Source organism: Procambarus clarkii, chromosome 65 (assembly GCF_040958095.1).
Source record: "Procambarus clarkii isolate CNS0578487 chromosome 65, FALCON_Pclarkii_2.0, whole genome shotgun sequence".
NCBI classification, from domain to species: Eukaryota; Metazoa; Arthropoda; class Malacostraca; order Decapoda; family Cambaridae; genus Procambarus; species Procambarus clarkii.
This window is the reverse complement of record NC_091214.1, coordinates 6,976,514-6,989,135: the sequence shown is the minus strand read 5'-3', so window position 1 is coordinate 6,989,135 and position 12,622 is coordinate 6,976,514. Positions and strand designations below refer to the sequence as shown.

Sequence of the window (12,622 nt, the reverse complement as noted above, 5' to 3'; positions counted from 1 at the left end):
CCCCTTCATATAGTCTAGGGTAGCTGCACTAATGTGCAGCTACCCTAGACTATATGTACCTAATGTATATATTAGATGATGTACCTAATATATTAATAAAAAACAAAAACAAAATTTCCACTAACACTACATGAGATTAGTGTTTATTCTTATGAATGACGTACTTACACATTTCTTGGACTCCATTGACCGTGTTATCTCTGAATTCCGCGACTTTTTTCACATGCCATTATATAATGACGCAAAGTATGCGAATAGTTCTGCCGACAGTTTACATAGTCAAATCTACATCAGCAGATGTTGCAGACTCCTAGAGGTACTTATTGGCAAGCCTAAGCCTAGCAGTGGTAACATCTAGAAGTCTGCTAACCTTATAGGATGACCCATAGACGTGGGGTTCTTCCTGCATAATACAATGGTGATAGATGGAGTAACTGGTGTGAATTTCACTTTGCCTGATTATGTGCCTCTGTAACCCTTTCCACCACCGCCCACGGGATGGGTATGGAATGCATATTAAAGAAATGCATTAATTCTTAATTAATAAGAATTAAATTAATAATTTATAATTATTCGAATATTAATTCTTCTCAGTTCAGTTGTTCTTTCACTATCAGTGACGAAAATCATCCCAGAGGATGAGGACCTGAGAGGATCATAATCATCTCCCATAATAGTTAAGGCTGCAGGTCATAGAACTAAAAATTCTACAAACAAGACACATAAAGGTTAATCTTATTGTGACAAATCAATTTTAAAATTTTAAAACATTTTGAGATTTTAAAACAAGTTTTAAAATCTCAATTCAAGCTACAGTACTTAAACTTTAATGGGTTTAATACGACTCACACAAGCGGTAACAGTTTCACATTGATCTAGCTTCAGTGTAGAGCAGACATAACATAATATGTTATTTAACCCATAGGGTAACCTATGAAACTATGGACCATCTCAAGTTATAAAGAATGGAAGACCTACTCTTAAACTATGGACTAACTACCTTTATGATGGCCAGTAGAGCCATCATAAGGATAGGATCAGGCAATCACTCTAAGTTGAGCAACTACTCAATAGGTCATTCTGGCACATTAGGAAAGGATTTTTTTTTTTTTTTTTTTTTTTTTTTTTTGAGATATATACAAGAGTTGTTACATTCTTGTACAGCCACTAGTACGCATAGCGTTTCGGGCAGGTCCCGGGAATACGATCCCCTGCCGCGAAGAATCGTTTTTTCATCCAAGTACACATTTTACTGTTGCGTTAAACAGAGGCTACAGTTAAGGAATTGCGCCTAGTAAATCCTCCCCGGCCAGGATACGAACCCATGACATAGCGCTCGCGGAACGCCAGGCGAGTGTCTTACCACTACACCACGGAGACTGCTATAACCCTTAGCTATTTTATTTTTTATCTGCTATTTTAACCCTTCAATAGATACAAAGCAGGATGTGTGTAGTTACTGGGCTTCATCTAGTTTTTGGTTAGGTTCTAATACGTTAGCTGCTTTTATTTCGAGCTAGCAACAGTGAGTGTGATGTTAATTAGTTGAGAACATTCCATTTCTGTTGTTTTTAAGTTTATGTGGGTTTTGGCCTGAAGGCAAAAGTTACATTATGGTGTTAAATTATCCTGTATGAAAGTACCGCAGCCCTATTGAGCCTGTATCCATGTAGTGACATACCCCCCATTATCATGTATGCCTGTATGTACAATATTATTTCATGTACTTTAAATATTCCTTTAATGTGTAATATGCAATTGTACCAAATATCGTGCTTACAGTTTAAAAATTTTAGGGCATCCCCATTATGACGTATTATCGGAAATAAATTAATATTTTATGGTGCCAAAAGGATATGACAAGAAGTTAAAAAAGATATAAAATCAACATTTATGAATGCATTCAGTCCCAAGCTGAATGGAAGCAGGATGGGCACCTTATGCACTAAAACCCAAATACCATGGCAATTGCAAGAAAGTGAATACTGTATAGGGATCTGAAGGTATAGGTATAATCTGAAAGCATAGGTATCTGAATTAGACTTTAATGTTACTCTTCACATACTCTATGTGATACATTTGTGCTCTCATCAAAGTAACTGTATTTACTTGGAAGTGAAAACCATATTTACTTATGGTACTGTGCTAATTTATAGAAGTACAGTATTACTCTGGCTAATATTGTATTGTTGTATTGCATAACAACTTGTGGGAGTTTAAAACAGGTATACGAGTGTCATCATCTTTTTTATCAATCTTTCATACCATTGTCTGTTACAAACCACTAGCTTTCCCTGAAACTACAGTACAGTTCCATAATGCATACAGAAGTCAACTACAGCAGTGTATGGGTATAATTGATCTTCCATAATAATTCGGCCTTGGGATGAATGAATACCAGAACCTTTTAGTTATTCAGCTGACTATACTAATTTTTTTGCTGAATCTTTTCGCAACAATGCTAGTGAGGAATATATGTTACATTGGAATTGTGTTTATTAATTATTAATATAATGACAATAATTAATTATTATTATTGTATTTGTCATAATTAATTTATAAGAATTTAGTTCTTCTTTAGAACTTATAAAATATATTTTGCTATAGTAATTGAGGATCTTTGTCCTGTGATATTTCACTGATTCCATTTGTCTGCTCGAAGGCCATCCAGGCGGCAGTGTGAGTGTTTTCCCAGCCTGGTATCTTGCTGAACGTTGCTATAGAAGGTGGGTTGTCGTAGCTGACGTGGGCGTTAGGAATGAAGCCCTGGCTAGCATATAGCCTCCCCATGACCTTGATTACCAGTCTACCGAGCCCCAGATTCCTGTAGCTGTCGTCCGTCCCCAACATGCCGATGCTTCCATACATGGTCGGCGACATCCAGGAGACAGGTGTTTCCTCATTTCCGGAGTAGGGCAGGTGCTGGAGGTCGAGCAGAGAGTCCTTAGTCACGCTCGAGTCGAGGAACACTCCAACAGATGGCAGATGCTGCGATAGGCTCCACGTGGACTCCAGCGGTTGGGTCTTGTTAAAGCAGCTCCTCTCCAGCAGGTGTTGGAGCCCAGTTTTGACAAGTTTACAGACGCGGAAACCTGGCTTGTTCCTGAGAGCAAGAAGGAAGAATGATATGCTGGGTACAGAGCAATGTTTTTAAGTAAACAGACAAAGCAGCAAGCACATTTGTTGCCTGATTTATACTCTCACACTATAAGTAAATCCGCTGAGTGTCCATCTTCCATAGGCACAGAAGCCGGGTCACTTATCGAGCTTACGTAATCTACTACTGGCTTAAATCAGTGTAATTTCCTCCTAAAAATCTGAGATTTTGACATAAGAAAAAATATTAAGAGTAGGACGGTGGATCGGTCCCAATATCTTGCTCCAAAGATTTTCTGGTATATCACATTGTGAATTCATTATGTATTCTTATGTAGTTTTTTATAATTTCGGCATGTAGTTTCATATTAATTGTTCCTCAGTTTACACTATTTCAATTTTTTTATTATTTATAAATATTTAAGTACGATTAAAGGTAGAATAGTATTTTGCCGTCTAGGTTCAATGGTAAATTGCTAAGAAAATACCTTTAAGTAAATTCTATAAATTCCCTGCTTAAGCTTTTCCTGTTTTGTTTTATTCACTTTACATTGTAATAAAATATACGCTTCTTACTATGACAAGACTTTCTCTCTCACATAAAGTTTTTCTTTACTAGTCAAAATCTGACAACTATTAAAACATTTCCAATAATAGGATTTTGGTTCCTACACTTATGTATATTTAAATTATCTCAGAGTTTATTCCACCAGTTACTTACCTGGATATTGTAATTATCCATGTTATAATGAATATAATAGCATTAAACTTTCTGCACACACATAAGTAACAGTGAACCTAGGGAAAATAATTGCTATGACAAGCACTTAAATTACGCTCCTGTACAAACATCTGAAACCCATCTCTCAGATAATTTCACTATAAAATCAGCTTATATCTGTCAAGTTGGTTAACCTTTTAATTGACAAATTACGACACTACATGAAAATGTAGTGAAATATGGAACTTGCACTTTAATAAGAACATATTAATGTTTATTGTAATGACCAGAGTTTGTTGTGGGAAATTTTTACCCACCATATCTAATAATCATCTAAGAAATGTATAATTTCTATATCATATCAAAATCGTATCAAAATCATATTAGAATCATTATAGATTCATTATATAGCTTGATCCTGGATGACAATGGCACCATGAACACGTACGCAACAGGGGCCCTTTTGATGCCTACGTGACTTTGTACATGATCTCTCAAGGATCCAGAAGCTTCTAGAAGGATTTCTTAATTAAAAAGCTATTGGAACATTGATCGCTTCCGGTAGAGATTAAAAATCGAATCCCTAATAAGATTCAGTGGTACTTTCAAATACTACTTATAATCTTTAAATCTTATATCTAATTATATTATAATCACATCTTATCTTAATCATAAGTCTAGACTGTAAAAATAATCAATCAATATTCATTGAAAGCTACCTCTCAAGGGAGAGGGGGGAGGATCTCGGGGGGCGAGAAGCGCCCACGACGATGCCTCGAGGCACTCTGCGTTTGTTTACAACTGAGTGAACAAGTGACTGATCCTTAGCGAACATTACCAGCTCAAGGACACCTTATCTAATATTTTCATCGCCAGTGAATACTCTCTAGAACTGGGGGAGTACCTGGACAATATCTACAAGGAAAATCCTAGAACATTCATATAAAATAAGAGTGTTTAGTGGAGATCACAGTGACGCGGTTTCCACCACCTTCATTCCTATTCTTTATCTCCACTCATTCTTCTGCAACTGCAGGATAATCACGTAGCAACGCTACCAGATCATCATACAGCAACGCTGTAGCAAAATATCGTGCCTAAACTCAACAAGAGAGAGTTAATCAGTCTGGCAAACTTGTCAGACAGGCACCCCGACTGGCAGAGAAGTATATTGAAGGTTATTTGGTATATGATTGGCCAATTGTATGCTTGTGTAGCTTTAATATCCTATAAATCTGTCTGTTGGTTAAAAAGCGAGGCTAAGCCTCACATTTCAGTAAGTTTATTAATATTGTAGATGAGCAGCAGGTCCTTGTCCAGGCACTAAACCTCATGTGTGTCCAGTTGTCAGAAAAAGATTCAGTCGCAATACTTAAATAAAGTCTCATGAGTGTCCATTGTGTGGAAAAGGATTCAGTCAAGCTGACTACATAATCATATAAATTAAATACATTGCATATATACTTGAATATATAAATTAAGTTATCAATTGCTTGCTTAGTTATTTTTAAGTTATCATATAAGTTCATTTAATTGAATATAATTTCTAGTACTAAGTTAACAGTATTTAGACTACATTTAAGGTCATTTATTATACTTTTACAATTTAATTTGTTGTTTATAGTATAAGTACATATTGGCTGTTAATAGTTATGGTGCTGGGTTAGACTATGTATGTTTAAATCCCTGATTTAAACAGAGCCAGTGTTCAGTCAGATAACTGAATTTATTAAATCTTATCCTTGTATAAAATACAAGCTGATGTGAGATCCCTGTCTACAGGTGGATTGGAACTTCTATCAACTAAGTCATTCACCCCACCTGTCCCTTACAGCCCACAGTCTGTCATTAGGAAAAGAGGATCTAGGATTTACAACCCTAGCTAGAGATTTTAGTTGAATTAATTTGCAGACAGTAAATTTTTAATTTAGTTCAGTACAAGTCCCTGGTAGTCTCCTCTTATATCAATCCCAGCAGGTTTTTCCCACATTTGTCTTTATAAAGGTTATGATAAAGTTTGAGCTCGAGTGAGAAGAAATTGTAAGGAACAAATTATGAAATCAAAAGGTTTTGTTCAGTACATCGTGCAACACTGCCTGAACATTACTAAATTGTTAAACATAAGCTACTGGCTGGCTTGGAGAGTTTTTATGGAAACAAGTAATTAAGTTGTAAACAGCCAGTGGGTTATATCAGTTAATATTTACTTAGTAAAGTCTGTTAGTGTAAATAAGATATTTGGTAGAGACGATTGGTATGACATGTGGACACATTTTCACCATGCGGTTTAATTTTAATTGTGTCTGGCTGGTGTTGGTAGACCATTACGACCAGGGTAGTCATAACCACTCACAGAAACAAGATTTTATAGAAAGAAACACAAGGGTTGGCCGTTGAGTGTCTACTGGTTTGCAGTGCTGCCGGCGGTACGATCAAGTAGTGATATGAAAACTACTAGGTGTATTTATAATTTGGACTTAGTGGTTGACTAAGTAGAGGGCAGCTAGTAGGGTATTAAATTTATAGATAATTTTGTTAAATATTTGGGCAGAACACATAAGAGAATGTAGATGGTTATGGTATGAGCTTTTTGCAGTATGCAGCCGGAGGAGGCAGGCAAATTCAATTTGGGGATCTGTGAGTGAAGTTTTGTCCAGTTTGTCGGCATAATTTACTCTCAGTTACGACCGTTCCTTTATGTATCTGCCATCGAGTTAATATATTTTTATTATTTAGATTATAAATGCAACTTACAGCTCACTCACAGTTTTATAGCAAGTAAAGTAACCTGTAAGAGGATATGGTATTTATGTGGTGTACCAGTGTTCTGTGTGTAATATTAACTTTTCCACCAGTGTTAATGTATTGTATTTTGTAATGCCTTGTATTTTGTTGGTGTAAATCCTTGCTTCTATCCAACGAGAGAATTGGATTTAAAGTAAATGTCAGTAGACTAAATAATTTGTTATGTGTAGGATTTTTTTTTTAATAAATAGGTTGTTACCAAGCAATCTTTCTTTCCTGTGGGCTTGGTGAAGTCGTTATCTACCCTTAGACACGTACGTGGGAATGTCTTCCTGGAGCCGGGTCTAGCAACCCACAAAGTTAGACTATTATACAGATAATGCATGTAAAGAACATTTTGGCACTATCCGAGGATAGTACTTGTGACTAATATTAAGTCCTCAGTGACGAACCAGGTATATGCCCTACCCTCAATATGCCACAGCGGACCCAAGTGTACTGTATGATCCTTCGAATGATATCATGACAGACTTAACAATTGTTGTTAATGCTTGTAATGTGTTCTTATACTGATGTTATGCTTTACATTGTTTAATTATTTTTTTCATTTTTGTCAGCTTTTGAAATTTCATTCTCATTTATTACAACGTATTCAGTATCTTCATTCTGTTGAATTGTTGAAATTGCAGTTAAATGTTGTCTATTTTATATAATTATTCCTATTATTTATATTTCATTTTCTTAAAACTATTTTCCTTTTCCACCTTACATATGTTAATAACTGTCTTTGCCATCCCTGCCACACACACCAAGACGTTTCTAACATTTAACAGAATGAAGCTTGCGTAGTCCTAGAACAGCTCCCTCAACTGAACCGGTAAACACTTTCCTGAGTTTCTACATGAGCTTCCACTCTATGCGAAGTTTAGTTTGGTGTAGGACTTAAGACTTAAGGCCTATCAACTGCACGAAGGTTATTAAAGCCTTGACACTAGATTACTGACCAACCAGCAGGTATACTTTAGCCCTGAACAAAGTCCAGAACTAAAGTAAACTCTATGTGTATACCGAAAATGGAGGACACATCTTGGTGTATATATGCCTGCACGGTAGATATTGCCAATATAAAGTTCCCTGTATGGTAAGGTAAGTACCAACCTGAGGAGTTCAGTATCCATGTTAGGGCGGTAAGTAAATGTGTAATTTGGTTCCCAATAGACGAGGGAGCTCCCCAGCTCTTGGGCCAGCAACTTCAGCGGCTCAACCAGGTAGTGGGGAACATGGTAGATCATCAGGCGTCGTTGCCAGTCCAATAGAGGCGTCTCCCTAAGTGCCGCTATCAGTTGTTCGAATTCCGCTTCGCGGCAGTACACGGCAATACTGGAGGGCACATTCTAGAGGTAGAGAAACAGTGTAAGAACACCAGCGACTGTTAGTCTCTATTACTTCAAAATGCGCGCACGCAAGTACAAAAGATCATAGATTCAAGCTAAAGAAACAAATGTGGCAGAAAATATTAGAAATTTCTCTTTTGCAAAAGGAGTGGTAGACGATTGTAACAAATGAAGTGAGAAACCGGTTGATTCCAAAACTGTTATTACATTTTGGTTTGGCGGCGTATAGTTTCCGGCTTCACAACATCACTGAAATGATGTGCTAAATTTGCCCGAACCAAACCAAACCGGGGATCCGCGAATAAAAAACTGAACATTACATCGATTTTGCGAGCCGCTATGAATTGTAGCACATCAGTTTTTGGTCTTAGCGGATTTATACGTCGAAATGCGATGTACTATTCGAGAGGACAAGATGCAGAAGATACGCAGTACTCACCGTCTTCTGCCACAAGAGTACGTGAGACTGTGGTTGGGCAGCCAAGGTATAGAACGTGGTCGTGGACAGCCACCCTCGAGCGTGTAGGAGCAGGATGTTGTGCATCTGTCATAGTTTACATTCAAGTTAGCAACTAAACAAAAATTATGATTAAAAATGAGAATTATCTGCATTCAAGAGCTCATTCTTGTTAATGAACTGACTCTTACGAAATGAAATTATATTATTGCAAGATCTTGCGCAATATTATTGTAAGACAATGCTTTTTTAATATTTTACTTGATAAATAATAATAATTACCAAAACTTTGTAGTCCTTCAGTGGGAGAATGTTCAAAGCAATGTATTTCAGTCCATACATATTTTCAGCAACATGTATTTGTAACTTTGAAGTCTAAATGTAAATCGGATATTTTTTAAAAAGAAAAATATATCTGAAAGTTTTCGTCTCACTATTATCAAGTAAGAAAAGTTGACATATTGTTATAAATTAAGGCAAATCGATTCACAGTTACTAAATACAGGAGGTCATCTCGCGTTCAATGAATAATGAAATGTTACAATTTCTCTCTTGAATCTAAATTGAGCCATAATCGTCACCCATTCATTAAAATAGTTTAAAGAGCTTCTTGAAATACTTCTTGAAAATCATTTTCAAGAAGGGTAGGAAATTATCAGGAGAGATCGGCAAGCCACTACGACTATATCATTTGCCAATGTTAAGGTTTTAGCTAGTCCACAGTTCTCTCCCGGAGCTACAGTCGGGTGAGGGTCAACTCACGGTGGCCGAGTAGGGTAGGTCCGCCATGAGCATGTCAGCAAGTTCCATAAGTTGGCGCCTACTGGTCACATGAGTGAAGATTCGTGCAGCCATGATAAGTCTCCCTTCCTCGCTCTACTGGTTCACTTGAAAGAAATGCATACAGTGTAGGAAATACGATCATGTGACTGATAAGATATTTATACATAATTTTTAACAAATAAAATAATAGGTAGTCTTATTTATGTTTCTGAAGATGTTCGGCAACATTAAAAATAACAAGAATTCTTAAGGGACAAAAGGAAACAAATTCCTTGATGACATCTTGATACAGAATTCAAAGAAACTGCTGGATCCATTATCGAGCAAATACCTTTTTAAGATAAAAGTTGAACCAAAATGTTTTGATGTAGCAAAAGAAAGTTCTTATACTCAAAGTCCTCCACCCACAACCTGCATAGCATTTGATTTACCAATTATATAGCTGCTGCAACCTTAATTAATTTAAACACTAACACTATATACTTAAATTTAACACTTATTCTAATTGTACACTCCACACACGATGTTCTTAGATGTTTGCATCAGCTTTGCTGGTGCTCCCTGCTGGAACGGTTCAGAATTCTACCGGAAAAAACAACTTTCAGGGAGGCCTTAAGTGGGCGGAGCTAGTCAAAAGCTGGCCTAGAGTAGATTTCTTTTGAAAGACTTTGATTTCATTGGCTCGAGTTCTGAGAGGCGGGGCTTAAGGAAAACTTAGAGGGGGTGGAGCTTGTTTTCCACTAGTATACTTGTTGAGAAATGATCGTTAGTGTGTCTTGGAGCTTCACTGGGGCAGGTCTTCTGACCTCGTGGGCAAGCCATTCAACATCTCTGGCCAGGTTGCAGTAAGGTATTGTGCAACTTGAGTATTTCATGTATAATCGGTATTTCAAACCATTGCTTTTAGGATGTTTTGTTAGAGCAGGATATATGTTCATTTTTTTAAAAATACGTGCCTGTTTGAATAAAGTAAATATTTTGATCTAGTGGTATTTAGTTAATTCCCTCCTTTGGTTATTAATGCTGTGTTATTCATTTTTATATGTGGCATTCATGTGCGGTATTGGAAACCCTATATTCTCAATAAGTAAAGTAAAAGTTATATGATTACTCCCCAAGCAATTATATTACCAAGATTGTTATGCCCTTAAGTTCATGATTATTGATTTCTATCCTTTCTGGGAGATCAATAGTCTAGACACATTCAGGTATTTTAGCAGGAAGGTGGTGACAGTGTGCTATTAAGTTTATTCAGTTATTATTCAAATTAAATTAATTATAAATTAATGATCATAAATTAATGATCCCTTCCTGTGTTGCTTCCCCCTCATTTAATATTTCAGAGTCACTATTAGTTAGTAGTTCAGTGAGGGGTCACACTGATCTGCAAGCAGTGTTAAGCTGGGGTATTGAGTTAGTAAGGGGGTACAGCAGGGCGGGATAATTACATGATGGAAGCATGGTGAGTCCCTTAGTACATGAACTCGTCCGCACTACTCTGGATATATGTTATGATAGATTTTCTAGATTAGGTATATGTATATAGTCCAGGAACTCTCTGAAAGTCTCGGAAGTCATCACTGGCGATATAAAGTTAGTTCGTGCATAAAGTCTGGAATGCTTCAAGAATTTGTAATCTTCTTACATCTTGGGTTTTGTCTATTATACAAGTGTTTTTATTTAGCATTTCTCTTGTTATGGGGATGTCATGGGCTTGTCTCATGTGATTTTTGGGGACACCGGATTGAAGACGACAGGTCAAACGCCTCGTCAGCTTGGTCGACGTCATACTTATGTACTTAGATTCAAGGTTACATCCTTTGTGGGGGAAGGTGTACATGTATACTACGTTTGACTGCTGTAAAGGGTTCTCCGTCGACTTTAGGCTGTTTTTAAAACAGTTTATTAAAAACAGCCTGAAGCCGACGGATGTGGGGAAATTTGATATACAGAAATTTTTCTGTAGGTTAGAATAGCATTTTAAAAGCTAATCTAATACCTTACTCACTCAATCACCTTCTGTGGTTGATTGTTCAATAAATCCCTGAACTATATGTTTAACAGATCTCTGACCCTGTCCATGGAGAACAAAAGAAAATGTATATATGCTGATTAGCATTGTAAATGTGTGGCCACGTCTGTGGTAGAAAATAATAATAAAAAATCATGACTATCCAACTTGGTGGGTTACTAATGGCTCTCCGTTAGTCTTCTGTTTAAGCTTGGTCACTGATTATTAGGTGTTTGCCAGTTTTTAATGGTTATTAATTTGCCCTATCTATTACTTCACTCACTAAGCTGGTCTACTGAGAGTAAATAAACCGTGTTGTATTCTGAATCGATTTTTCTGAAATCACTGACTTGGCAAGTGGCCGGCGAGACGCTGGTTCAAGGCCGTGATGACTCCTCTCTCCTATCCTCGTCCCCTCCTACCCTAAACACACTATTATAGTTGGAACTGTAGCGCAGTTTGGGGACTTCTGGGATATGTCCGGTAATTTTCAAAACTGTGTAGTACTTTCATGATTATAATATATAATGTATGAACTGGAACTTATTTTGGATGAATACTTATATAATTAGCTTTAGCACAGGAGCCTGTTATGTACGATGAATTCTGAATTTACCTTCATGTTGAATATGTTTGATGTTGATTCTTAAACACTTTGAAACTGTAAAAAAGCTTCTTTCATCCACAGCGCTGCTCTATATTTTTGGGACTATAGCAAGAAGAAAATGTTGTAGGGGCGGCAGCCAGCCAGGGTCCTTCACCCTGCCACACGCTTGGTACACTGAGCTCCCGGGACGACCGTGAGATGTGTTTAGGGTAGATGGAGTGCGAAAAGATACGTGAATTTAGAGACAATTCTATAACCAATGTTCCAACGATGTGTAAATATTTCATCCAAAATGATCTGCTACCAGAAATTTTAGCCAAATATCCGCAGTTTGCAAACTGTAGGTAGTAACTAAGTGATTGTTATTATTTTATTTATTTATACACAAGAAGTTACATTGGGAGTTAACAGAGAATATAAAAAATAAGTTGAATTAACATTCTTGTATAGCCACTAGCACGCATAGCGTTTCGGGCAAGCTATCCCATAACTGCCTATTGTAACATATCCACCACTGCCCACTGAATGTGGGGCGGTGTGCAGGACAAACATATAAATTGTGACACTAGCTCTCCACATATGTCAGTTGCTTAATTTAGAAACTGTACTTGTGGTCGATCTCGAACCCATTTATGATGTGACTACTTATACTGAATTTTGTAACTTGCTTAGCTAAATGAATTGTGGGGTTCAGTACCTGAGCCCATTATGTGCCTCTGTAACCCTTTCCACTACCGCCCACAAGATGGGTATGGGGTGCATAATAAATGAACTAAACTAAGTTATGTGGCTCTGCAACCTTTTCCAC

The 12,622-nt window shown here is 37.0% G+C and overlaps 1 protein-coding gene across 1 annotated transcript; it reads right to left on the bottom strand.

The window, feature by feature from the left end:
* Positions 1 to 2,029: 2,029 nt before the first annotated feature.
* Positions 2,030 to 11,973, bottom strand: LOC138354874 (uncharacterized). The gene is made up of 5 exons (XM_069309354.1): positions 11,824 to 11,973; positions 9,176 to 9,300; positions 8,396 to 8,500; positions 7,721 to 7,956; positions 2,030 to 3,103 (listed from the first exon to the last, which is right to left on the bottom strand). The coding sequence occupies exons 2-5, from the start codon at positions 9,266 to 9,268 to the stop codon at positions 2,602 to 2,604; spliced, it is 936 nt and encodes a 311-aa protein (XP_069165455.1). The 5' UTR covers positions 9,269 to 9,300; positions 11,824 to 11,973; the 3' UTR covers positions 2,030 to 2,601.
* Between the last annotated feature and the right edge of the window lie 649 nt (positions 11,974 to 12,622).

Coding starts and splice junctions, on each gene's coding strand:
- LOC138354874 (XM_069309354.1), bottom strand. CDS start 9,268: ATGGCTGCACGAATCTTCACTCATGTGACCAGTAGGCGCCAACTTATG. Junction 7,957..8,395: donor TACTCTTGTGGCAGAAGACG/GTGAGTACTGCG, acceptor CTCTACCTCTAG/AATGTGCCCTCCAGTATTGC. Junction 3,104..7,720: donor ATGGATACTGAACTCCTCAG/GTTGGTACTTAC, acceptor TCTTGCTCTCAG/GAACAAGCCAGGTTTCCGCG.